The following is a 27,773-nucleotide window of genomic DNA, read 5'->3' on the forward strand; positions in this document are numbered from 1 at the left end:
TTGACGTGCTGAGTTTTTCCAGCACAATACTATGCTTTTACTTCAATCACGGCTTTGGCAAACTTTCATATTTTACTGCTATCCAATAGCATCATGTGTCGTGTATGTATCTCCCATGAACTCACAATCAAATGTAACCCCAATAAATGTCTCTCGCCAGTGTGTTACCCATTTACTCTTACTACCCAGGTTATGTTCAAAACTATCAGTCGAACCTGCATGGTTGGCGTAGCGGTTAGCGCAACGCCTCTACAATGCCAGCGATCAAGAACGGAATGCAGAATCCTGCATTCTCTGTAAGGAGCTTGTATGTTCTTCCCTGTATCTGCATGGGTTTCCCTCGGGGGCACTGGTTTCCTCCCACCATCCAAAACATACCAGGGGTGGAGGTCCATGGAGTGTAAATTGGGCGGCATGGACTCGAGGGCCAAAATAGCCTGTTAACGTGCTGTATGTCTAAATTTAATTTTTTTTAAATTTAACCCACCTGAGGGTGCAAGTTAATGTTAATGCATCCAACAATTTAAAAAAAATAGTCTTCTGTGTATTTTTCTTTCTTTAATCTTACAGTTAACAGGGGCCCATTCATCAGGGTTCTGTACTCTAAACAGCATCAGGATCTTGTAAGACATTAAGTGAACAAATGAGTCTACATTTGTGTATTTATATCAGTACGATAGGATGAAGAGGTAGAGACAGCACAATTAACTAAAGGCTTTACAATGTTACATTCTATTATCATTTAAAATTACTCCGAACCAGTAACCGACACCAATAATCTTACATTTGGCTCATGCATTATATTACATGCAACACATTCAATATCACAGAGCCAGAAGCATAAATCAGCAGAACTATGGTTTTGTCCCAGAAATAAGGAAGCGAAGTGAAGAGGTTAATGCCTTACTTCCTGAGAAACTAAAGTCCAGCACCATATGCTCGCACGTCAAAAGCACAGTTAACCCCACAGTCTCATGCTGCCATTGCATAGTGCTAACCGGCCCTCCTTTTCATGGTCATACTGTACTCTGCAACTGGTGCTCTATACACAAGTTTAGACTGTTCTGACAACCTCATAACATTTTCACCTCAATTGGTCAGATATTGGACGAGTGCACTGTACGTTTTCCATCACGACACCACAATAAACAGTGCAGACCTTGATGACTGACTCCACAGTGGAAAGTCACGTGAAGAATTAGTCCATTCCATGGCACAAAGATCTCTTCAGCTGGATCCACAGCTGCTGAAGGTGGGGCAAAGACATGCACACACATAGGCATGGAGAAGTTTGGTGGTTGCTGTGTGGGTGAGAGAAGAGAAGAACTATTCTCGGCACTCGTTTTCTCCTCAGTCTGTTACCACTCTCTTTTCCCTGCAACCATTTTATCATTTGATTTTGCCCGGCCTCTTGTCTTCCATGCACAACAGTTACCATTGCATTTTATTTCTGCCCTGCAACCTCCATCATTCACTACCAGAGGTCTGAGTCTTGCTGGGAGACCTGACCTGATCTATTCCATCTATGAGCCTTGCCAACATTAGAGACAGGATGGAAACAGGCTCTTCGCTCCAACCAAATTCACGGTGACCAACAACCACCCATTTACACTTTCTAAATTCTCTACACAATTCCCCCATTTCAACCTCTCACCTACAAAAGCTAGAACATAGAACAGAACAGTGCAAGAATAGATCCTTCAGTCTAAATGATGTCCAAATCAAGCAAAATCTCTTCTGCTTACATTTGATGGATATCCCTCCTTCCCTTTCATATTCATGTGTCTACCTTGAAGCCTCTTAAACATTACTATTGTATCTGACACCAAAACTATTCCTGACAGCCTGGTCCAGGCACCCACCACTCTCTGTGTAAAATGTTTGGTCTGTTCATTTCATTTAAACGTTCTCCCACTCCCCTTAAATGCACATCCTCTTGTGCATGAAACTTTACCCCAGGGAAAAGATTCTGACAATCCACCCCTAAATGCCTCTCATGATTTTATAAACCTCCCTTCAGTCCCCTACACTCCGGAGAAAGTAAACCGACTTTGTCCAATCTCTCCCCATAACTCATACCCTCCAAATCAGCAACATCCTGGTAAACCTCTTCTGTACCCTTTCTAAAACCTCCACATCCTTCCTACAATGGGGGGACCAGAATGGCGGCGCTTAACCAAAGTTTGATATGACCTCCTTACGTTTGTACTCAATGCCCCATCCAATGCATACCATACACCTTCAACACTAACTTATCAACTTGGTGGTCACTTTCAATAAGCTGAGGACTCTCAGATGATAAGAGTCCTGCCATTAAAATGTATACTTTCCCCTTATATATTTCCTCCCAAAGTGCAACACTTGGCCACACTAAACACCACCTGCAATTTCTCTGCCCACATCGGTTACATTTTAGGGGAAACTTACAGTCACCAATTAACCTACTAGCTTGTACATCTTTGAGATCCTGGAGGAAAAAAAATCTGAACAAAACCCATAGTGACAGAGAGGTAGAAATCCCACACACACGGTACCCGAGGTTGGAATTATATCCAGCTCTCCGGTGTCTCAAGGCAGCTGCTCCACAAGCTGTGCCACCGTGTCACCCTGTTGACACACAGTTGGAACTGTCACGACTGACAACTGGCACCTGTGTTGAACCTATAAAATAATAAACTACACCAGGATACCTCTCAGACTAAACCCCATCATTGTGCTGCATTAACCTCAATCAATGGGGTAGGTTTGAGGAAGGATGTTGAAGGAGGTGGTGAGGCGGAGTTCAAGAGGTTTGAAGAGGTAATTTCACCCGTGGCAGCTGACGAGACAGCTGCATTGGATGGACGATTAATATTGGGTACATGCAAAGAGCAATTCCCAAGTCAAGAAATTGGAGACAATTTAGGTCAGACGTTAAGGGTAAACTGATCATAGTGTGAAGGCTGTGAGAGGAAATGGAATTTGACTTGTTCTCTTTCCCTCCTCTCCTTTGCCCAGGGAACCCCAAGCTACAGTTGTGCTCATTCATCAAACACTGTGCAGGAGGTTCATTGTGGCTTAAATCCAGACTTCATGTGCACGCCAACTTTTTATGACTTTGAAACTTGATAAGGACTTTAAAGCGACTCCAAAAAGGGCATGCCATCTGGAACGCAGGAGAGGTGCGAGATGGGTGATGAGGTGGCAGGAACGACAGCAGGATGTGGAGAGTACAGTGAACGTCAGGCGTAGAAGGTGGGATTAGATGACTCTAATGGTTGTAAGGGAGGGCCCATAAGGTCCAGAGCTACACTGGTCAAAACACAAATCATCACCTTGCTTTGAAACAAATTGCACAAATTTTCCTCTCAATTCCATAAGTTTAACACAGTGGTTTTCAAACTTTTTCTTTCCACTTACATTCCACCTTAAGTAATCCCTATGGCATCAATGCTCTATGATTAGTAAGGGATTATTTAAAGTGATATGTGGGTGGGAAGGGAAGGTTGAGAACCACTGCTCGAGACCCAATTGTTACTGAAATATTTTGCTTGAGAAGAATTGTCATTGGCCCATTTCCTTTGGAGTTATGAAGCCATGGACATAACGAGTCAGTAAGGGATGGTTAAAAAAGTGGTTTTCAAACTTTTTCTTCCCACCCACATACCACCTTAAGCAATACTAATCACAGAGCACTGATGGCATAGGGAATTCTTAAAGTGGTATGTAAGTGGGTAAAAAAAAGTTTGAAAACGACTGGTTTAGTAGATTGTGGGCAATTCGACCGAGGTGTAATGCACAAAGGTGCTGGAGAAACTCAGCAGGTCCCTCAGCACATGGGAAGGAAAAAGTAACCAATGTTTCGGGTCTGGGGCCTTCATCAGGTATCTAATTTGACTGAGGTGCTTGAAGAAGTTGAGGTGGCAGTTGTAATTAAACTATTGATACTGATGGGGGAATAAAAAAATTCAAGGCAGTCAGGCAACCTGAGATGACATAAAAATGAACTCTTTCCCCTCCTACACAAAGGAAAAACGAACTAGGAATGGCAAATACCAGAGGACATATGCACAAAGTTAAGGGAGACATCAGAGATATGTTTTCTTTTTAAAAAACACAGAGTTGTGGGTGCCTGGAATGCCTTGCCTGGGATGGTGGTGGGGACTGAAACATTAGGGGTGTTTAAGATGGATGAAGGAAAAATAGAGGGTTATGGGGTAGGGTGGGTTTAGTACTTTTCTTTGGGGATTTATGGATCAGCAGATTATTGAGGGCCAAAGAGCCTGTACTGTGCTATTCTATCTTCTAAAAATTTTGCCCTGATACTGGAGAATAATTTAAGTGAAACATGAGATCAAAATCTTCATTGATCATCCCCCTAAACCTGCCTCCCCCCCACCCTGTGTGACTCATCTTCCTCCAGCTGAAGCTTATCTCTTGCCCCTCCCTCCCTCTGTCCGGCACCTACCAATCATCAACCTCCGTACCGTCCATCATCTTCTACCCCTCCCTGCTTCCCAAATCTCCAAGTGCCCGCGTCCAACCCCTCCTCCCCTGTCCTCCTCATTTTGCTGGCTGTTCTCTCACACTTGATGAAGGGCTATGGCCTGAAACATTCTTTTTCTCCCACTAATGCTGCCTCACCTGCTGAGTTCCACAACTTTGTTGTTGTTTGATTTAGGATGCCGGTGAACTACAAAGAAAAACAAAATCAGGAAATGTTCCATATGTAGAAAGAGAAACAAGCAGTACATTTCCAGTAACTTCTGTTTTTGTTTCAGATTTATAGCATCTGCAGTTGATTTGATTTTCCAATATGTTGCAAAGACAAGCAGAGTCGAGAAGCGGAACTGCCACAATCTAAATAAACGGGCTCCAAATTCATATATCAAACCCTTCAGTAATATCCATGCACCCACTCGGCAAGGGGCACTCTGAAGAAGGTAGGATTGGCCTGGCATTCTCAAGGAGTGCAATGCCCCGAGGACAAGTAGATTTTTACCTATTAATTTTTTGGGGAAGTCAGCATGGTAACAGGCCTTTATGGCCCAAAAGCCTGCACTGTCCCATTATACCCATGTGACCAATTAATCTACGAACCCTGTGAACATGGGAGGAAACCGGTGCACCGAGAAAAATCCCGCACACTCAGCGTCGGATCGTTGGTGCTGTATTAGCATTGTGCTAATCACCACACTCACTGTGCTGCCTTTAAAAATCTTTCTTACTGAATGTTCTCATTATCACTAAAGCAAAAGAAGCCATTTAATGCTTGGAGCTCCTCTGCTTGAGTGAGAAGGGTGCAGGGAGATTTCTACAGGGGTGAGGTAGAAAGTGTGTTGACCGGCTGCATCGTGCCCCTAATTGTAAAGCCCTGCAAAAGGTCATGAATGTAGCCAGGACATCACAGGCAAAACCCTCCCCCACCATTGAGAACATCTACAGGGAACACTGCCATCAGAGAGCAGTAGCCATCATCAAGGATCCACCCCACTCAGCACATGCTCTGTTCTCACAGCTGCCATCAGGAAAAAGGTATCGGTGCCACAAAACTCACACCACCAGGTTCAGGAACAGCTACTCCCCTCTACTATCAAACTCAATCAGGGACTTATTCAAGTACTCTTAATTTGGCATTTATTGATTTTTTTTCAATTACTGTATGGCACAGTTTGTTTACATTTCTATACTTGTTTACTTGTCTATGCTGTGTCAGTTTTGTTTTTTTCCACTCCCAAAAGTGGTAATTCTGCCTCGTCCACAGGAGAAAGAATCTCAGGGCAGTACTTTTAAAATTCAAATTTAAGGAGGAATAAAGAAGAGATGAACAGGTAAACTTTGATCGTTCATTCATCAGCAATTAAAGCTTGCTTCATTTATCAAAACGAGCAATTTTAAAGATGCCGCTGTGCATCTGTGGTGCTCAAACATGAACACTTGCACACCAAAGCCTGCTAAATTTTAAAAGTTACTGTGCTGTATGTATAAATCAAACATACAATTTTATTTCCTCCATATTCATCAGGTCCCGACACAATTAGGGAAATTTACAGAAAAAAATGATCTGAATGGTCGGCACAGTTGACGCAGAAGTTAGTGCAACACTATTACAAGCGCCTGTGTCCAGGGTTCGAATCTGGCTCTGCCTGGAAAGAGTTTGTATGTTCTCCCCCACGTGTGCATGGGTTTCCACCAGGTGCTCCAGTTTCCTCCGACCCTTCTAAATTGTACAGAGGTTGCTATCTGGAGGACACAGAAAGGCCTATGAGCATGCAGTAGATCTCAAACAAATTTTTTTAAAACCTGCGCATCTTTGAGACGGGGAAGGAAACCCATGCTGAGAATGTGAAAACTTCACAAACAGTGCTAAAGGTCTGAATCAAACCAGGGTCAACCCCGGACAGCTCCACGATCAAAGATGTCCACGTCTGTTGAAATCTTTGTATCCTCAAGACTTTGAATGCATTCCTGATCAACTCCCGCAACCCAGAGTGTTTTTACTACAATCCCAGCATTTGTGTTCACTCAACTTTGTCACTCTCCTCTCCTCCACAACTCATTCAATGTACCTTTATCATCCGGCCACCATTTAGTTAATAACAACTCATTTTTAAAAGCCCCTAATTTTCAAATCCATCCCCTAACAGGGACTGTTGGAACAGAACAGGGGATCAGCATCCATTGAGAAAAAAGGGTCAACATTTCACATTAATTACCTTTTTTACCACAGAATCGTTCTCTCAGTATGGATGCTATCAGTGTTTTCTGATTTTTGCTTCAGATTTCCAGAACAGCAGTTTTTAAACTCTAATTATGACTCTTCTATCACCCTCTTCATTTTCAAAATTTAAATGTACCTTCAAGCTCCAAGCTCTGCAATTCAAGTTTATCGTCATCTCAGTGAACATATACCACTAGACAAAACACAGTTTCTCTCAACTGCGGTGCACACACAGATCCTAATTACATGTTTACAGAAAAATATAATATAAATATGTATAAATATTTTGGAATAATTTACTTGATTTAGAGCCTACGGCTCCTAGAACGCTTCCACCAGCGTTGTCTCCGCTCCATCCTCAACATCCATTGGAGCGCTTTCATCCCTAACATTGAAGTACTCGAGATGGCAGAGGTCGATAGCATCGAGTCCATGCTGCTAAAGATCCAGCTGCGCTGGATGGGTCACGTCTCCAGAGTGGAGGACCATCGCCTTCCCAAGATCGTGTTATATGGCGAGCTCTCCACTGGCCATCGTGTCCGAGGTGCACCAAAGAAGAGGTACAAGGACTGCCTAAAGAAATCTCTTGGTGCCTGCCACATTGACCACCGCCAGTGGGCTGATATCGCCTCAAACCGTGCATCTTGGCGCCTCACAGTTCGGCGGGCAGCAACCTCCTTTGAAGAAGACCGCAGAGCCCACCTCACTGACAAAAGGCAAAGGAGGAAAAACCCAACACCCAACCCCAACCAACCAATTTTCCCCTGCAGCCGCTGCAACCGTGTCTGCCTGTCCCGCATCGGACTTGTCAGCCACAAACGAGCCTGCATCTGACGTGGACTTTTACCCCCTCCATAAATCTTCGTCCGCGAAGCCAAGCCAAAGAAGAAGAAGACTTGATTTAGAAAAGATCCAAGGTAACAGAATACCATTCAAGCTCAGCCTGCAGGAAGAAGCCAGTTCCCAGCCTGGCAGTCATGATTTTGATGCTCCTTTACCTCTTTCCTATTGGTCGTAGGTCAGATCCAGATTGATGGTTGTACAGGCTCTTCAATAATTCTTTGAGTCCTATTATATTATATACTTGTCAGCCACAAACGAGCCTGCATCTGACGTGGACTTTTTACCCCCTCCATAAATCTTCGTCCGCGAAGCCAAGCCAAAGATTTAAGGAGTTATCACAGAGTCTGTCATCAAGTGAGGAAAGGGAGACCCCAGTGATCTTCTCTGATGTTTTACTGATCCTCTGAATCGACATCTATGCTTTGCCGCTACCACACCGCACAATGTAATAAGCATATCCTCCTCAAACCTCTTCTTTTATTCCTTCCTGAAAACTGACGTTAGCCCCTTTTCCACTGGCACCCTGTCCCAGGAATTAACTGGAAATTTACTGGAACCACCTGACAGAAATAAATAAAAATTGATCATGCAGGAACCTGACGGCAGAAGGGAAGAAGCTGTTCTTCCCTCATCTTTAGGCTTGAGGCCCCTTAATCAAGGTATGTGTAAAATGTAACCCAGGTGCCTGAAATAAAATGGTGGAGGGGGCGGGGTGGTGGAGGGGAAAGGAGAGAAGCACAGTCCCACAGATGAGATAGCAGGTGGATAAGGAAAGGAGGGTACAACAGAAAATAGGGGGGGAAGGGAGAAATAACTCTGAATGGAGAGAGAAGGAGAGCTGAGAGAAAGAAAGAAGAGGGATCAGGAAGAGAAGGAGAATAGAGAATAGTCCAGCACAGTGGTTTTCAAATTTTTTCTTTCCATTCACGTACCACTTGAAGTAATCCCTATTTTATAGGTGCTCTGTGATTAGTAAGGGATTGTTTAAGGTGGGATGTGGGTGGGAAGGGAAGGTTGAGAATCACTGCTCAAGATCCAATTGTTACTGAAGTATTTTGCTTGAGAAAAATTGTCCTTGGCCCCTTTCCTTTAAAGTTCTGAAACCGTGCACATAGCAAGTCATTGAGGTACGATTAAAACAGTGGTTTTCAAATGTTTTCTTCCAATCACATCCCACCTGAAGCAATCCCTTACTAATCACAGAGCACCTATGGCATAGGGATTGCTTAGTCATTGAGATACGATTAAAACAGTGGTTTTCAAATGTTTTCTTCCAATCACATCCCACCTGACGCAATCCCTTACTAATCACAGAGCACCTATGGCATAGGGATTGCTTAGTCATTGAGATACGATTAAAACAGTGGTTTTCAAATGTTTTCTTCCAATCACATCCCACCTGAAGCAATCCCTTACTAATCACAGAGCACCTATGGCATAGGGATTGCTTAGTCATTGAGATACGATTAAAACAGTGGTTTTTAAATGTTTTCTTCCAATCACATCCCACCTGAAGCAATTCCTTACTAATCACAGAACACCTATGGCATAGGGATTGCTTCAGGTGGGATGTGAGTGAAAAGAAAGTTTGAAAACTAATGGCCGAGCAGTTAATGCCATTTTAATCTTTTTAATTTAACTTTTTAAAAAAAAAATTAAATTGCATTTAGGCATACAGCATGGTAACAAGACCTCTCAGCCCACAAGTCTGTGCTGCCCAAATACACCCAATTGACCTATCGCCCCAGTATGTTTTGAATGGTGGGTGGAAACAACAGCCCCCAGGGAAAATCCACACAGACACAGGTAGAACATACAAACTCCTTACAGACAGCATGGAATTCAAACCCCAGTCCCAATCGCTGGCGCTGCAACATTGCGCTAACTGCTATGCTAATTGTGGTGCCGATCTGGTTGGAGAGTGCTCAGACAAGATATAAAGTGTTGCTCTTCCAATTTATGGGTGCTTGGTCTGACAAAGCTCGAGGCCATGGACAGACATGTTGGCGTGGGAGTGGGGCGCAGAATTTACGACTGTCATTGATGCAGGCAGAGCAAAGGTCCCCAGCAAAGCCATCTCTCAGTCTGTGTCCAGTCTCTCTGATGTAGGGAAAGTCACAACAGGAGCACCGGTTGCAGTCGATGGCTTTCACAGATTCACAAGTGAAGTATTGTTTCACTTGGAAGGACTGTTTGGGGCCCCAAATGGTGGTGAGGTAAGAGCTAAGGGCAGAATTAATGCAAAAGATAATTTATACATCAATTACATTTCCTGGCACCCATAAACATCATCAACCAGAAGCCCTTCTGTAATGAAGTCACATTTGAAAGTCAAGAGTCAACAGAAGTAATCTCTAGATCAGTATTGTACCTGTGGTACACAATGGAAGAAGCTAACCAACATCTCCTCTTCCTGAGATTTGTCATGTATTCAGATATTCTATCAAACTTCAACAAGTGTGCTGTGGCAAGTACACTGACTGGTTGTATCATTGACTGGTTTGAAAGGTCCAGTGCTCAGGAAATCAGAAGCAGAGGAAGGCATAGCCTGGTCCAGTACAGACTCCGACCTCTCATCCATTGTAGGCATCTATGTGAGGCACTGCCTCAAGAAGGCAACCAGCATCACAATGGCCCCCAGCAGCTTCGTCTTCCAAAATCTTCTCACTGGGATCTGTCTTCGGGCAGATGATACAGAAGCCTGAAGACCAGCACCTCTTGGTTCAAGAACAGTTTCAAGGACTGGAATGGCACAAAATCACTTTTACGTCAGTTTTTTTTTTGCACTCAGATTGCTGATATTTATTATCTATCTAATGCATTTCTCTCTTTTTTAATTATACTCCAGTTTCTCATTGTTTGCTTAAGATTCCAACATCTGGTATGTCAGCCAAAACTCTTGCATTAAATTTCTGAATGGACAATGAACCACAGATGTTACCTCATCATCTCTTCTTTTGTACAAATTCATTTTTAATGCAAGTTGTGGCAATTTTGCAGCTGTAAATGCCAGAGCAAAGCAAAATGGTTCATGACACAATCATGATAATGAATTCGCATTCATCTTTGCTTCTAGTGTTTCTGGAAACCAGTCACAACACTTCCTGCTTAAAATCACCAAGTGAACTTCATGTTCATGGTCTTTCACACAAGCATGCATCTCAAGTTTCTCAGCCCAATTCCCATCCCATGCTAATGACCCTCCTACCATTAGGAGCAAGCAGATTTTACGTTTTTGTATTTAGAATGCTGCACAGGGCTATAATGTTCCTGGAGCCTATTGACCATCCCCCATTTCATCTCAGTTCAAGTCAAGTTTATTGTCAGCTGATTGTACAAGTACAACCTGACAAAACAGCGTTCTCCGGTCCTTGGTACAAAACACGCCAACACACCAGGCACAACACACATACAGACAATACATATGAATGACAAATATTTCATCTCCACCAGTGCTTTTCAAACTTTTTCTTTCCATTCCCGTACCACTTGAAGTAATCCCTATGCTATGGGTGTTCTGTGATTAGTAAGGGATTACTTAAGGTGGTCTGTGAGTGGGAAGGGAAGGTTGAGAACCATTGCTCTAGACCCAATTGTTACTGAAATATTTTGCTTGAGACAAATTGTCATTGGTCCATTTCCTTTGGAGTTATGAAACCATACAAATAACAAGTCAATTAGGGACGATTAAAACAGTGGTTTTCAAACAGTTTTCTTTCCACTCACGTACCACATTAAGTAATTCCCTTATTCATCACAGAGCACCTATGGCATAGAGATTTTTTAAGGTGGTATGTGAGCAGAAAAAAAGTTTTAAAACCACTGATCTACACAAATCAATAAATAAATATTGTTTCATGAATATGAGAGTCTCGGAAGGTTAGTGTGAGCAATTCCTTTGGTCGTTCAGCATTCTCACTGCTTGTGGGAAGAAGCTGTTCCTCAGCCTGGTGGTGCTGGCTCTGATCCTCCTGCATCTCTTCCCCAACAGGGGCAGCTAAAAGATGCCTTGTGCAGAGTGGAAGGGGTCCGCAATGATTTTGCATGCCCTCTTCAGACAACAATTCTGGTAGAAGTAAAAAGACAACAATTCTAGTAGATCTCATCGATCTTTGGCTTGGCTTCGCGGACGAAGATTTATGGAGGGGTAAATTCCGCATCAGCTGCAGGCTCGTTTGTGGCTGTCAAGCCCGATGCGGGACAGGCAGACACGGTTGCAGCGGTTGCAAGGGAAAATTGGTTGGTTGGGGTTGGGTGTTGGGTTATTCCTCCTTTGTCTTTTGACAGTGAGGTGGGCTCTGCGGTCTTCTTCAAAGGAGGTTGCTGCCCGGCGAACTGTTATACGCCAAGATGCACTGTTTGAGGCGATATCAGCCCACTGGCACCTCACAGTCAATGTGGCAGGCACCAAGAGCTTTCTTTAGGCAGTCCTTGTACCTTTTCTTTGGTGCACCTCTGTCCCGGTGGCCAGTGGAGAGCTCGCCATATAACACGATCTTGGGAAGGCGATGGTCCTCCATTCTGGAGACGTGACCTACCCAGTGCAGTTTGATCTTCAGCAATGTGGATTCGATGCTGTCAGCCTCTGCCATCTCGAGTACTTCGATGTTGGAGAGAGACTCCAGTGATCCTCTCAGCTACTCTTGTAGTCCTGTGGAATGACCTCCAATTAATTTCTCTGCAGCAACCATGCCACACAATGATGCAGCCAGCAGGACACTCTTGATAGAAGATTGAGTCCTCTCAGGAAGTCTGGTCATTGTGGTGCCTTTCAGGCAAGTAAGATGTTGAGAGTCCATGATAGGTCACTAGATAAGTGAAGTTCTGGTGCTCTCCACTCTCTCTACTACAGAGTTGTTGATGTGTAGTGGAGGGTGGTCGTCCCTGGTCCTCCTGAAGTCCACGATCATCTCCTTCATCTTGTCCATGTTGAGATTCAGGATGTTCCTCTCGAACCATTTCACAAGATTTTCCACTTCATGAAGTGGGGGATGATCAACAAGTTCCAGGTAACATGCACAACATGTTAAGGACAAAAAGTAAATACAAAGAAATGTAAAAACTATATTCAAAAATGTAAAATTTGCATGTTTCCTATTCACTCGTGGCACTAAATTTTTGAGTAAATAAGAATTTTCCAAGTTTCCCCTCTCAATTTTAAATCAATTAAAATAAAAAATGTTTTGACTCCAACCTTAGAGAAAAATTAATCAAGCAATATTTTCTATAAATATCAGACTGTGATTTCCATCAAGCACAATGTTTTGCTCTGCCCCAAGTTGCTCCTTAGAAGCCAAAAGTTTCCAAATGGAAAATCAGCACCAAGGCAATTTCCTGTACATTCGGCAGCATTCAGGATAATGATGGGTGAAGAGATGCAGATGAAAGCTGCCTCTTTTCTTGAACAAAGCACATTGAGAGTCAATCCTATCACACTGGAAGACATCAATGGATTGAGCACGGAGCAGAGTTCAAACTTCATTTAGACTGTTGTAGCTCAACTTTAAAGCAACAAAACCCATGGACAAAGTCAACCCTTCAGATTTCAGACTAATCGAAAACAATTACTCAAATTCTTAGAGATAGTACTTATAAACATCTGGATAGACAGGGTCTGATCAGGAGCACTCAACATGGATTTGTGGGAGGAAGGTCATGTTTGACCAATCTGATTGAATTTTTTGAAGAGGTGACTAGGAATGTGGATGAGGGTAGCGCAGTGGATGTTGTCTATATGGACTTCAGTAAGGCCTTAGATAAGGTACCACATGGAAGGTTAGTTAGGAAGGTGCAGTCTTTAGGTATAAATTTTAAGATAGTCAAATGGATTGAACATTGGCTGAAAGGGAGAGGCCAGAGAGTGGTAGTGGATAATTGTCTGTCAGGTTGGAGGCCGGTGACCAGTGGTGTGCCTCAAGGATCTGTATTGGGCCCATTGTTGTTCGTTATATACATTAATGATCTAGATGATGGGGTGGTGAATTGGATTAGTAAATATGCAGACGATACTAAGATAGGTGGAATAGTGGATAATGAAGAAGGTTTTCAAGGATTGCAGAGGGATTTGGGCTGCTGCTTAGAAAAGTGGGCTGAAAAATGGCAGATGGAATTTAATGCTGATAAGTGTGAGGTGCTTCATTTTGGTAAGAAGAATCAGAATAGGACATATGTGGTAAATGGGAGAGCATTGAGGAATACAGAAGAGCAGAAAGATTTAGAAGTAACGGTACATCATTCCCTGAAGGTAGAAACTCACGTGAATAGGGTGGTGAAGAAGGCTTTTAGTATGCTGGCCTTTATCAATCATTGCATGGAATATAGGAGTTGGGAGGTGATGTTGAGATTGTATAAGACATTGGTGCGGCCTAATTTGGAGTTCTGTGTGCAGTTCTGGTCGCCTAATTATAGGAAGGATATAAACAGAGTGGAGAGAGTGCAGAGAAGGTTTACCAGAATGTTGCCTGGGTTTAAGCATCTGGAGTATGGGGAGAGATTGGACAGATTGGGTCTTTATTCTTTGGAGCGTAGAAGGTTGAGAGGGGATTTGATAGAAGTATTTAAGATTATGAAAGGGATAGACAGAATGGATGTGGATAGACTATTTCCGTTAAGAGGAGGAAAGTTTAAAACAAGAGGACATGAGTTAAGAATTAAGGGGCAGAGGTTTAGAGGTAACATGAGGGGGAACTTCTTTACTCAGAGAGTGGTAGCTGTGTGGAATGATCTTCCGGGAGAAATAGTGGCGGCGGAGTCAATTGTATTATTTAAGAAAAGGTTGGACAGGTATATGGATGAGAAGAAGATGGAGGGTTATGGGCATTGTGCAGGGAGGTGGGACTAGAAAGGGGTGTTTGGTTCGGTGCGGACAAGAAGGGCCTAATGGCCTGTTTCCGTGCTGTAATTGTTATGTTATGTTATATATTAAATTACACTTGCAGTTCTTAATGGACATAACTTGAGAGCCAGACAATAACTATTATCATAATGAATAAACTGCTGGGTTAGGCAGCATGAGAGAGCCACAGAGAGAGCGGTGCCGAGGAGCGGAAGAGATGGCCCGCAGTGGGATCACATTGTAGCTGGCAGACATCGCCAGACATCTAGGCTGGAGTGGTGATAGTTGCAGATGAAAGGGACTCTACCCCATTGTAATGGCACAGCCTTCAAATAAAGAAATCACTCACTCGTTCCTTTTAGCACACCACTATTATTCTTCACTAGACACAACATTGCATTCTTCAACTCCCCAAACACCACCCAGCTAAATTCCTCCGACCTTCTCATCGGCTCACTGCCACATGGATAATGCTGACGCTCTCACTATCCTCCTCTCAAGGAAGGCAAGTATGTAACCATGCCACCCTCTTCTCCTGGAGGTTGTGGGGGGTTAAGAGCAGGAGTGTGGGAGAGTGGGTGAGAGCTAGGAGTATGGGAAATGGAGGAGGTGCACGAGGATTCCATCAACCACTGAAGGATCTCAACCAGAAATGTTCCATTTCTCTCCACTGCCTGACTCACTGAGTTCCCTCAGCAGCTCCAGATTTCAACATCTGCAGTTAGTCATGCTTCCATAAATATTCAAAAGGTGATGCAATTCAGGAAGTTCTATGCCATCACAAAATACATATATAACACCAAGTTGCTGATTGTTGATAAAAGGAAGGAGAGGCAGAGGGACCATGGACCAATGGGTGTGGAGATGGTCAGAATCTTCAAGTTTCTGGAAGTCCATATTACAGAAGATCTTTCCTGGAGCCAGCACATCGAAGCAACCATGAAGAAGGCACGCCAATACCTCTGATTCCAAAGAGATCAGACATATCGCACTGTGAAAGGTATACTGCAACACACCCTAGTTTGGTAATTTAACTGCCCAAAATTCAGAGAGCTGCAGAAGGTACCAAAAATAACCAGATTCATCACTGGCTCTGATCTTCCATCCACTGCAGACATCTATGTGAGGACCTGCCTAAAGGCAACCAATGTCATAAAGGAGCCCCATCACCCTGGTCACAACCTTTTCTCACCGCTACCTTCAAGCAGAGGGTAAAGAAACCTGAAGGCCAGCACCTCTGGGTTCGAGAACAGTTTACTTCCAACAGTGATCAGGCTCTTGAACCTTCCCTTGGTACAGTATAATCATGGAATATCTGACTATTGCTGGTCATTTTTTTGCACTAGGATCACTATGGATATCTATCTTTTGCATTTAACCTCTTTTTAATTCAATTCATTTTCTGTTATAATTTTTCTTTACAAGTATCTAATCAGCTGCAGCAAGACATTTGGTGCAATATGTACCACGCATATCACAAAAAACTCATCGTTATCAAAGTATGAAGGAGGTTCAAGTTCTCTTCACAGGCCTGCTATCTGAAATATTTAAGTGAAGAGTCTCAATCACCCACTCCATCCTTACAAAAATGTGCTAAAACTCCCTCGTCAAGGTACCCCACTCCCATGGAAGAGACAGCTGCCATAACAGAGAACTTGCTTCAATTGCGACCATCAGAGCAAACCTTTAGAACAAAAAATCCAAAGCAACACAGCAAGGGATGACACAGGCAGTGGTCTCCCCCCATCCAAGACTCAGAATCAAATGTTAGCGCTAGAGAAATTAACTAGGCAGCCCCTTCATGAATCCTGCCGCTCACTTAGGTCAATCACATTACAGAACAAAATAAAAGTTGCAATAGAAATTGAAGGAGATCAGAAAATGCCCATTGTAAAATCAATGCAGTGAAACATTTTGAACTAAGATGGAGTCAATGGGCCAGGCAGCACCCCGAGAGAAATTATGAACACTTCAGGCCAGACACAATTGAGATGATAAATACAAAAAATAAATAGATTATCCGAGAGCAAACAAAGTGACTTGCAATCGTGCAACTGATTCTTTGGGGCATCAGAGCAGGTCCTGATCAGTGTAACGAGGGGAGGATCAAGAGTCTGATCGATGTCAGAAAGGAACTTTTCTTGAACCTAGAGGTGATGGTATTCAGGCTTTTAAGCGCAATATCTCTCCATGGATGCTGCCTGACCCACCGAGTCCTTCCAGTTCGCTCCACCATCTGCAGCTTTTTTTGTTAAAAGCTTTGTTGAAACCCCACGAGACATTCGAAATCTATTCACCAGCTCTAGCTTCATGTTCTGAACTTCTGTTTTGAAAGTGACGGAACTTCCTGCCTGTTGTCGGGAAGGAAGTCACAGATTTGCATCACCCATTGAGGTGCAGAAGGATTTCCCTTCTTGAGAGATGTCTGGGGAAACAGGTTCTGTTCAGCATGTCTGTGGTGGGCTTGAAGTGTCACTACTTTGGTTCAGAATCAGAGTTTATTTGTGTCAATTTGTGTGCATTACAGGTCCAAATATTCTGATGAATCACATTTTTAAAAATTAGTTCAAAAGAAGAGAAAATAGTGTCTGTGGTTCACTGTCCATTAAGAAATCTGATGGCGGAGGGGAAGAAGCTGTTTTTGTACCACTGGGAGTTTGTCTTCTGGTTCCTGTACCTCTTTCCTGATGGTAGCAGTGTGAAGAGGGTGTAGGTACGCACTATGACGAGTGTGGAAGGAACACACACACACACAAGGAGTCGGTCAAAGACTGATTTACTGTGCTGGCAGCTGTTTATACGGGCCCAAGAGCTGACGTCAGGGCCTCGCGTCATCAGAACACCAACCTTGAGTTGGCCATCATTCCCAGCAGAGTTCCCAGTCTTCCCAGTGCGTGAAGGTCACCTGGAACGATAGCCGGTGTCACCCCAGGTCCACGCAGTCGTCGGCCACTTTGCGGGCTGGCTTGTGTTTCCGTGCGCAGGGCACTACAAGGGTCTGGCCTGGGCGGTGAGAGTCCTTGATGATAAAGGCTGCTTTCTTGCGACACCACCTCTTCAGTTCAAGTTTGTTATTATTCAAATGCACGTACAACCCAACAAAACAGTGTTCTCCAGTCATCAGTGCAAAATATACAGGCACACAACCAGATGCAGCACACAATACATACGCCAGACAAATATACATAAATAAAAATATATAAATATTGTTTAGTAAAGATTAGAGTCTTAGATGGTTAATGTGAGCAGTTCATTTGGTCGCTTAGCATTCTCACTGCCCAAGTTGGATGCTGGCTGAGTTCATAAATCTCTGTAGCCTATTCCTGTGAATTGGCTCTTCCATACCAGACATTGACACAAACGGTCAGAATGCTCTCCACGGTGTACTGAACAAATTTGCAAGAGTCTTTGGTGACATACCATATCTTCTCAAACTACTAACGAAAGATAGCTGCAGGTGACCCTTCTTTGTGATTGCATCGACATGATGGCCCCTGGATAGATCTTCAGAGATGTTGAAACCCAAGAATTTGAAGTTCTTAACTCTGACCCCCCTCAGTGAGGACTGGTTTGTATTTTCCTGGTTTTCCCTCCTGAAGTCCATAATCAGTTCCTTAGTTTTGCTAATGTTTATTGCGAGGTTGTTGCTGTGACACCACTCAACTTGCTGATCTCTCCTCATTCCATGTCAAAATGGTACTAGCAACCTCCAAGCTTGGGGAAAGATTATTTTTAAAGAAAGACACATAGATGCTTGAATCTGAAGTTAAATGCAATCTGCTAGAGGATCTCAGTGGGTTGAGCAGTATCCATGGGAGAAAAAGAATGGATGGTACCAAACCAAAACACTTCATTAAGACTGGTTGAATGTCGTAAAGAAGTCAGTGAAAGGAGTACAGGGTGGGAGGGATAATAAAGGGGACGTTTAGGGTTGGTGAACTAGGTGTAGAGATTAACAAGAAGCAGATGCCAGACAAAAGGAGAAGCAAGAAAAAACCAAGGGGTAAGATGAGTAACACAGTGTTGGGTGGGTGATTGGAGATAAGGATTGCCAGTGCTGGAATCTAAGACAAGGTGGGGAGAGAAAAAGAAGATTCAATGGAAGTGACCAGTGGGGAGATGAAGGTAGAAGGGATGGAACCAAAGAGGAAGGGGGATGAGAATCGATGAGGCAGAAGGAAGGGGAAAGAACAGAAAGGATAAAAAGAGAGGGGTCTCAGTGTCTGAAATTGGATAATTCTACAGTATGTTCCTACCATTGGGCTGCAGTCAGCCCAGGAGGAATCGGATTTGTTGCTCTTGTGTGTTTTGGGCCTCACTCTGACAGTGGAGAAGGCCCAGGACAGATGGGTTAGTGTGGGAATGGGAAGGAGAGGTGAAAGGGCAACAACTGGGAGCTCAAGATGGTCACTGTGGACAGAGCTTAGATGCTCTGCAAAACAGATCCTCAGCTCTGCGTTTGGTTTCACCGATGCAGAGGAAGCCGCATTGGGAGTACCGAGTGCAATGTGAGGCTGGTGAAGGTGCACAAGAATCTTGGCCTCACATAGAAGGGCTGTTAACGACCCTGGATGGTAGAGAGGAGATGTAAGAGCAACTATTACAGGGAAATTACCTGGAGAAATCGAGAGGTGGATGTGGAGGGATGAGCAGTCAAGGGAATCACAGAGAGAGAACTGGACTTCCATGGAAGGTGGGATGGGGTCTAGCTGCAGTTGGCAGAAATGACAGAGGATAATGTGCTGAATGCAGAGGTTAGAGGGGTGAAAGGTGTGAGGAACTGTGTAAAAGAGCAAGGAGGATTGGCATATGGTTAAACTTGTTCACAGCATTGAACTACCCATGATCATCTTAACAAACTTTATTATGTGCATTACAGTCACAAATTATGTTTACAATGGCTGCAGAGGAATGACTAATTCCTAATTACTACCCGGTGAGCTGAACAAGGCTAAGATGCTCAAGACCAATACACAACAAGCTTGCAACATGAGGTAGCCGTGAACCCCTAATCAATGTATCTGACAACTGATGTACAAGTAGCAGCCTCAAACTTTGTTTGGGGCTCACTTGATTAGGGATATCTAAGCTTCATGAGCAAGAGGCTGCATATAATTGAGCAATGCAAATTTGCAAATAAAAGGTGTAAGGTTTGAAGTTTGTTGCGTCTGAGTTATTCCCGAGGTCTGAACCAAAAAAAGGACAGAGCTCCACAAGTGAAGGCAAGAGGAACTCTATCCCTGTTCTGTTTTGGGGGAGGGGGTGAGAGTGGAACTCAGAGAGGAGGAAATGCAGGAGATTGCTCTAGGGATCACAGGAGAGGGGAAGTTCCAATTCAAGTTGCATTGCCTGAAAAAGGATATTTCTGATGTCTTGGAATGGAAGGCCTCACCTGGAGAGAAGATGCAGTGAAGGCAGACAAACTGGCAAAAAGGAATGGCATCCTCCAGGTGGGAGGAGATGTAGTTGAGGTCACTGTGGGAGTCAGTGGGCTTGTAGTAAATGTCAGTGAATAGCTCATCTCCTGAGACGGAGACAGAAAGATCTAGAAATGGGAGAAAAGTGTCAAAGTGAATTTCATAGCGGGCGAAGGATAGTTGCAAAGTTCATGAAACTGATGAGTTCTGCATGGATGCAGGAAGTAGCCCCAGTGCAGTCATCGATGTAACATGAAGATTTGTGGAGTGGTGTCGGTGCAGGTTCAGAACAAAATCTGTCCCACTTGAACAATAAAAAAAGGGCAGGCATACCTGGACCCCATGCGAGTGCCCATGGCACCTTTGATTTGAAGGAAATGAGAGGTATCAAAAGAGAGCTTGTTCAGGGTGAGAACAAGTTACGCCAGGCGGGTGAGAGTTTTGGTGGAGGGAAACTGTCCAGAATGTCATTCCAGGACATTCCATGATGGAGGTGCACAGAGACTTCCATGGTGAAGATAAGACAGTGAGGACCAGGGAATCAGAAGTGGTGAAAGGCTGGGGAGGTATCCCAGATGTAGGTGGGAAAGAACTGGACAAGAGCGAAGAGAATGGAGTCGAGACAAGAGATGAGTTCAGTGGAGCAAACAATGGCCTGCCAGGATAGTCTTGTCTGTGGATCTTGAGTAGGTGGGAAGTGCAGACCAGGGTCAAGAGGACTCCTCCCACCTTATCCTCTTTACACTGGTGGCTTCTTTACTGCATTTAACCAGTCTTGATAGTGTTTCAGCTCAAAATGTTGATCATTCTTTTTCTCACACTGTTGCTGCTCAATCCAGAGTTCCTCCAGCAGATTGTGTTTAGCTTCAGATTGCAGCACATGCAGTCTCCTATTTACTAATCCACTACAACGTCTCCCTAAGGCTTGCTGACTTTGAAGACGTCCACCTCACTTCAACAGGAGTTCTGTGAGGGCTGTCCTTAGAGGATTACAAAAGTCATGAGAGCCATGGATGAAATTAATGCCTAGAGCAGTAGTTCTCAACCTTTTTATTCCCCTTGCTCAGCTACGGTAGAGGTGCTCTGTGGTTAGTAAAGGGATTACTTAAGGTGGTATGTGAGCGGGGGAAAAAATAAGGTTGAGAACCACTGGCCTAGAGTCTTTTTCCCAGCTTTGATGATAGTTTAAGGTGAGAAATTTAAAAAGGACCTGTGGGGCAGCTTTTTCACTCCAAGGGTGGTCCTGATCTGGATCGAGCTGTCAGGATAAGGTGTAGGAGAAGGTACAATTACAAAATTCACAAGACATTTGGACAGAAAAATGGATAGGAAGGGCTGAGTCGTACATTAAACCCTTGGTATCTGGCACCTTTGGGGATTGTTAAATATGCATATTTTCTGGTTGCTCTTACAATGCCTAATATACTGCATTGAATAAACCAGTTTAAAAGTCAAAAGAACTGTACTGTACTTACACTGAACAAACTTCCCATGCATGCTCTTACTAAGATTCTTACTAAACAGGCAGCGAATGGCAAGCGGCATCAACCTGGGTGACACCATTTTATTCAAACAACTTTATTCAAACAGCTGCACGACCAAGGCTCTCTGCTGGCTGAATATCTGGATAGAAGCAATTAGTCCATTGAAAGTAAGAGTATGGTTAAAAATGCACACGGGATCCAACATTTTACGAATAAAGGGTGGAGGTAACAAGCATAAGGGAGTAATTGATCAGCCTTTATAAATTACCAGCTGGGTCACGTGGAATATAGGGTGCGGCTCTGGGCACCACACTTTAGAAAGACGGAAAGATTTTGGGGGGGGGGGGGGGGGGGCAAGAAATTTTCCAAAATAATCCCAGTGCATGGACTGGGAATATTTTCATCTGAAGGAGTTGCAAGGAGATGTAGTCGAGATACTTAAAATGATAAAAGGTATAAATAAAATTGAACAGAACATAAACACAGTACAGGCCCTTCAGCACACCATGTTGTGCTGACCTACATAAACCTAATCGACAACATTCCAACTTCACACCCCATAACCCTCCATTCTTTTCTTGCTTCTATGTACCTATCTCATTTATTGTACCAGCATCCACCACCTTCCCTAATAGTTAGAAACTATTTCCACTGGAGCAGAACCCAATCACTTGTGGGAAAATGAATACAGCCAGTTGGCAAATGAACCATAAGAGACAGGAGGAAGAGTGTCAGTGAGACAAGTGGCCGGGGTTTAGAATGTAGTGTCAGGGGCACCAGTGGGAGCAGATGTTGAAAAGGAGGCTGGGTACATTTCTAAAAGGAAAGGATCTGCAGGGCAATGGGAAGAGAACAGGGGGTGGGACTAACTGAACTGCTGCTGAATAAAGCTAGTACAGACTGAATGACCTCCTGCTCCGCTGTGATTGGGCCACTGTGATTGGGCCTTGTCACATTCACATCCTCAGATCAAAAGAACAACCAACCATCTCAGCAGCCCCTGAATGGAAAGTTAGACTGCTTCTGCAAAGTGCAACACACCACTTTGCAGCTTCAAAATGCACACCAGAGACAACCAATGCACTTGCATTGTTCCTGTATGCACAATTGCTTACTTCTCAATCTCCAGGGCAGCCACTTTCCTTTTCTCATACAGCTTGTCATTGAGAGCTCGCACGATGTTGGTCGTAAGTGGTGCAAAGTCCTTTTCTGTATTCATCCTGTTGATGAGAAACTGGATCCCCAATCTTGTAACACAAGCTGTGGAGAGGAAGTAAATTAATGCAAGAGAAAATAAACTAAAAAATAATCTCCTCTGTGATCTCACTGGTAACCCCCAACTACACTACCTCGACATCTACGAATGGCGAGACAAAAACCATCCAACTCCATATTAAGTTCACCAATGACATCACAGTCATGAGTTGAATATCAAATAATGATGAGAGAATAGTGGAAGGACAGTCTAGAGGGCCGCTGCCAAGCTAACAACCTTGTTCTCAAGGTCAGGAACACTAAAAGAGCTGATCATAAACTTCAAAAGAGCCCACACCACAGCAATGACACTGAAGTGGAGCCAATAGATAGCTTCCTGCTCTTGGGGGTAAACATTCTCAGTGGGTGGCTCAGGACCACGTTGGCACAATGGTCACGAAAGTGCACCAATGCCTTTGCTTTCTTGGAATGTTTAAAAAGTTCAACAAGTGTCTCCCCACCCACCCCCTCCCCATCCCCGTAAGAGTTTCTACAGGTGCACCATTGAAAGCATCCTAGCTATAAGTATCACAGGACTGAAAGAAGCTGCAGAAGGTGATAAATGCAGCTTAGGACATCATGCAAATTTCCATTGCTCAATCAATTACATCTGCACCTCCCATTGCCCACAGACAACATATTGAAGGAACCATCACACCCAGACAAACTCTCTTCTCCTTCCTACCATGATGAAGAAGGTTGAAGAGTGGGAGATCACATACCAACAGGCTGAAAGACAGTTTCTTCCATGCATCTTTTAAAGAAATTTTTAAAAAGAATTTAGACATGTAGTAGTGTCACAGCCATTTCAGCCCATGAGTCCATGGGCCAATAAGCCTGCACCCCAGCATGTTTTGAACGGTGGGAAGAAACTATAGCCCTTGGCAGAAACCCACAGAGAACGTACTAACTCCTTACAGACAAGTTTCTGAATTTATCCCAAAACAACTAAATCATGCTCCCCTTGGTAGATATAAATCTTTGCACAGTAACACTGTACTCCAGAATTATGCCCTAGCTGTTCAACTTTGTAGGGCTGTTTGCTAGAGTTCAGTTGCTGAACTGCTCACAGAAGAATCCTTCTCACTGTACCAGATGTAATGGGACAAAAAAACTTAAATTTGGAAGAGAGATGTGCACATAGTTGATTGGAACAAGGCACTGGTAGGAAAAGTAGATAAGACTCCACAAAAACAAAATAAAATAAAGGGGAAAATTTAGGCTGGACAGTGTAAAACAAAATTTCAAAGATGTCAGCGAGAATACACAGACGATGAGAGTGATTGGATAAGGGAGGGGAATTGCAAGGATGGGATGGAAAGGGAGGGAGGTAAGTGATAGTTGGGTGCTGTTGGGAGACAGGCAGAAATGATAGAAGGTGTCAGCAAAAAGATGATAGAGAGTCAACAGGCACCATCAGCTGACAGTTCACACAGAAGGGGGGGGTGGGGGCAATGTTGTAGAGGGAGGGTGACTGTTGTTGGGTGGCCAGTCAATGTTATTGAACCACAGAACATGACAGCACAGAAACAGGCCCCTTTGGCCCTTCTTGTCTGTGCCAAATCATTTTATTTTTGCCTAGTCCCACTGACCTGCAACCAGTCCATACCACTCCATTCCATGAATCAAAATTCTTAAATGTTAAAATTGAGACCACATTCACCACTTCAGCCTGCAGCTCATTCCACACTCCCACCACTCTCTGTTTGAAGATGTTCCTCCTCATGCTCCCCCTAAACCTTTCCCCTTTCACTCTTAACCCATGCCCTCTGGTCTGTATCTCACCTACCCTCAGTGGAAAAAGCTTATCTACATTTACTCTATCTCCCACATAATTTTAAATGCCTCTATCAAATCTCCCTTCGTTCTTCTATGTTCCATGGAATAAAGTCCCAAACTGTTTAACCTTTCACCTGTAATGCAGTTTCCGAAGTCCGGGCAACATCCTCGTAAATCTTCTCTGCATTCTTTCAATCCTGTAGTTAGGTGACCAAAACTGCACACATTACTCCAAATTTGGCCTCACCAATGTCTTATACAACTTTAACATAACATCCCAACTCCTGAACTTAATACTTTGATTTATGAAGGCCAATATGCCAAAAGCTCTCTTTACAACCCTATCCACCTGTGATGCCACCTTGAGAGAATTATGTATCTATATTTCCAGATCCCTATGCTCCACCACACTCCTCAGTGTCCAACCAATCACCATGTATGTCTGTTCTTAGTTTGTCCTTCCAAAATGCAACACTACACACTTGTCTGCATTAAATTCCATCTGCCATTTTTCAGCCCATTTTTCCAGCTGGTCCAGATCCCTCGACAAGCTCCACAACATCTCCAATCTTAGTCTCATCTGCAAACTGGCTGATCCAATTTATCACATTATCATTCAGATCATTGATATAGATGACAAACACCATGTCCCAGCATTGATCCCTGAGGCACACCATTAGTCACATCCCTCCAATCTGAGAACCAATCATCCACCACTAATCTCTGGCTTCTTAGCCATTCTTGAATCTAATTTACTACCTCACCATGAATACCTAGCATCTGAATCTTCCTGATTAACCTCCCATGTGGGACCATGTCAAAGGCCTTATTGAAGTCCACAGGCTTTCCTTCGTTAGCTTTCCTGAAAACCAACGCAAAAAACTCTAAGATTTGTTAAATGCAACCTATCCATAAACAGCTTCTGGCTAAACAAATAATTGTATACCTGATCTCTTAGAACATCTTCCAATAATTTACCTACTATTGATGTCAGGCTCACTGGCCTACAACTTCCAGTGTTACTATTGGTGGGGCACGTGGAGCAGAGGGAAGAAGGGGGGGAAAGACCAGTTCCCCCAAAGGGGGGAAAAGACCAGTTGTCCCAAAGGGGGGGGGAAAGAACAGTTCCCCCAAAGCAGGGGGGGGAAAGACCAGTTCCCCCAAAGGGGGGGGACTCATTCCCCCAGGGTGGATGGAGGGGGAGTCTCCTCCCAGGCAGAGGGGGAAAGGAGGAGGGACCTGTTCCCAGAGAAGGGAAGGAGGGATCAGTTACCAGGGGTGTGGGAAGGAGAGGCCTGTTCCCGAGGAGGAGGGGGGAAAAGGAAGGACATGTTCCCAGAAGAGGGGGGAGGTTGGGGGGAAGGAAGGACCTATTGCTGGGAGAGTGTCAGTGGGGGAAAGAAAAGACCTGTTCCCAGGGAGGGGAGGGGAGGGGAGGGGAGGGGAGGGGAGGGGAGGGGAGGGGAGGGGAGGGGAGGGGAGGGGAGGGGCGGGGAAGGAGGGACCCATTCCTGGGGAGGGGCAGGGAAAGAGGGACCCATTCCTGGGGAGGGGTGGGGAAGGAGAGACCCTACCTGGGGAGGGGTGGGGAAGGAAGGACCCATTCCTGGGCAGGGGGGTGAAAGGAGGGACCCATTCCTAGGGAGGGGGGTGAACGGGGGGACCCATTCCCATGGGGTGGGGAAGGACAGACCCATTCCGAGGCAGAGGAGAGCGGGGGAAAAAGGAACCTGTTCCAGGGTTGGCGAAGGTGGGGGGGAGGGAGGAGGGGGGACCCATTACCATAGAGACTCATTACCATAGAGGAGGAACCCATTTCCTGGGGGGGGGGGTGGTCAAAGGAGGGACCCATTCCCATAGGGTGAGGAAGGAGGGACCCATTCCTAGGTGGGGGTAAAGTGGGGCTTGATGTGGGGGGGGAGGAGGGATCCAGTACTATAAAGGGATCCATTACTATAAAGGGGAAGGGGTGAAAAGAGGGACCCATTCCCATAGGTTGGGGAAGGAGGGAAAGTACCTGTTTCTGTGAGGGGGGTTATTCTCTTCACTGGGGGAGTGTGGAGGGGGAGCGGCCCGTTCTCGGGGGGGGGGGGGGTGTGGATTCCTGGGGTGAGGATCCCGGGGTGGGAGACCCCGGTGGGTGCCCTGTCGCTGTGGGGACCGGAGCCCGATGAGCCGCCTGCCCACCGGGGTGGGAGCGACCCCAGCGCCGCTACCGATGCCGCCTCACGAACCTGCCGGCTACTACTCCGGGGCTGCCATGTTGAGCTGATCACATGATCCGGTCAAGGCCAGACCTGAAGAGTGGAGCAGGCGGAAAGGATTGGGGAGGCCGTCTCAATCCAGCGCCGAGCACATTGGAGGTGGGGGGGCGAGGCTTTGAGAGGGAGGGGAGGGGAGGGGAGGGGAGGGGAGGGGATGGGGTGGGGCGGGGAGGAGGGGGAAGGAGATGGGAGGGGAGGGGAGGGGTGGGAGATGGGAGGGGAAGAGGCGGGGAGGAGGCGGGGAGGAGGGGGCGGGAGATGGGAGGGGAGGGGCTGGAGATAGGGGAGGGGCGGGAGATGGGAGGGGAGGGGGTGGGAGATGGGAGGGGAGGGGGCGGGAGATGGGAGGGGAGGGGGCGGGAGATGGGAGGGGAGGGGGCGGGAGATGGGAGGGGAGGGGGCGGGAGATGGGAGGGGAGGGGGCGGGAGATGGGAGGGGAGGGGGCGGGAGATGGGAGGGGAGGGGGCGGGAGATGGGAGGGGAGGGGGCGGGAGATGGGAGGGGAGGGGGCGGGAGATGGGAGGGGAGGGGGCGGGAGATGGGAGGGGAGGGGGCGGGAGATGGGAGGGGAGGGGGCGGGGGATGGAAGGGGAGGGGGCGGGGGATGGAAGGGGAGGGGCTGGAGATGGGAGGGGAGTGGCGGGAGATTGGAGGGAGGGGAGGGGGCGGGAAATGGGAGGGGAGGGGCTGGAGATAGGGGAGGGGGCGGGAGATGGGAGGGGAGTGGCGGGAGATTGGAGGGGCGGGAGATGGGAGGGGAGGGGGCAGAAGATGGGAGGGGAGGGGGCGGGAAATGGGAGGGGATGTGGTGGGGCAGGGAGGAGGGGAGGGGCATGGCGGGGAGGAGGCGGGAGATGGGAGAGGGTGGGGTGGGTAGGAGGGGGCAGGAGAGGAGAGGATGGGGGGAAGGGTGCAGGAGATGGGGTAAGTCGGGACTCAACATGGGATGGGGTGAAGTCCATGGATGGGACAGGAAAAGGGGTCAGGATGGAGCCAGATGGAACGGGACAGTGGGAACAGGTTGGAGGAGTGGGGGACGGGGCAGAGCGAACAGGGTGGAGGAGTTGTGGAGTGGGGGATGGGATAGAGGGGATGAGGTGGAAGAGTTGTGGAGTGGGGGATGGGGCAGAGGGAATGGGGTGGAGGAGTTGTAGAGTGGGGGATGGGATAGAAGGGACAAGGTGGAGGAGTTGTGG

General features: G+C 45.6%; 1 protein-coding gene across 7 annotated transcripts in view; it reads right to left on the reverse strand.

The window, feature by feature from the left end:
- The window catches only part of vac14 (vac14 homolog (S. cerevisiae)), a 416,406-nt gene extending 389,707 nt beyond the window's left edge, over positions 1–26,699 (reverse strand). For 6 of the 7 annotated variants that reach the window (XM_069901003.1, XM_069900996.1, XM_069900997.1 and 3 more), the window contains exons 1-2: positions 26,547–26,699; positions 22,395–22,539 (exon numbers count right to left, since the gene is read on the reverse strand). In XM_069901003.1, the coding sequence (XP_069757104.1) occupies positions 22,395–22,498 (104 nt within the window). In that variant the 5' untranslated portion in view covers positions 22,499–22,539; positions 26,547–26,699. Of the gene's footprint in view, positions 1–22,394; positions 22,540–24,446; positions 24,492–26,546 lie in introns of those variants that run through there. The other variant, XM_069900998.1, reaches the window with a different exon arrangement.
- Between the last annotated feature and the right edge of the window lie 1,074 nt (positions 26,700–27,773).

This window comes from Narcine bancroftii, chromosome 10, assembly GCF_036971445.1.
Source record: "Narcine bancroftii isolate sNarBan1 chromosome 10, sNarBan1.hap1, whole genome shotgun sequence".
Lineage (NCBI taxonomy): Eukaryota > Metazoa > Chordata > Chondrichthyes > Torpediniformes > Narcinidae > Narcine > Narcine bancroftii.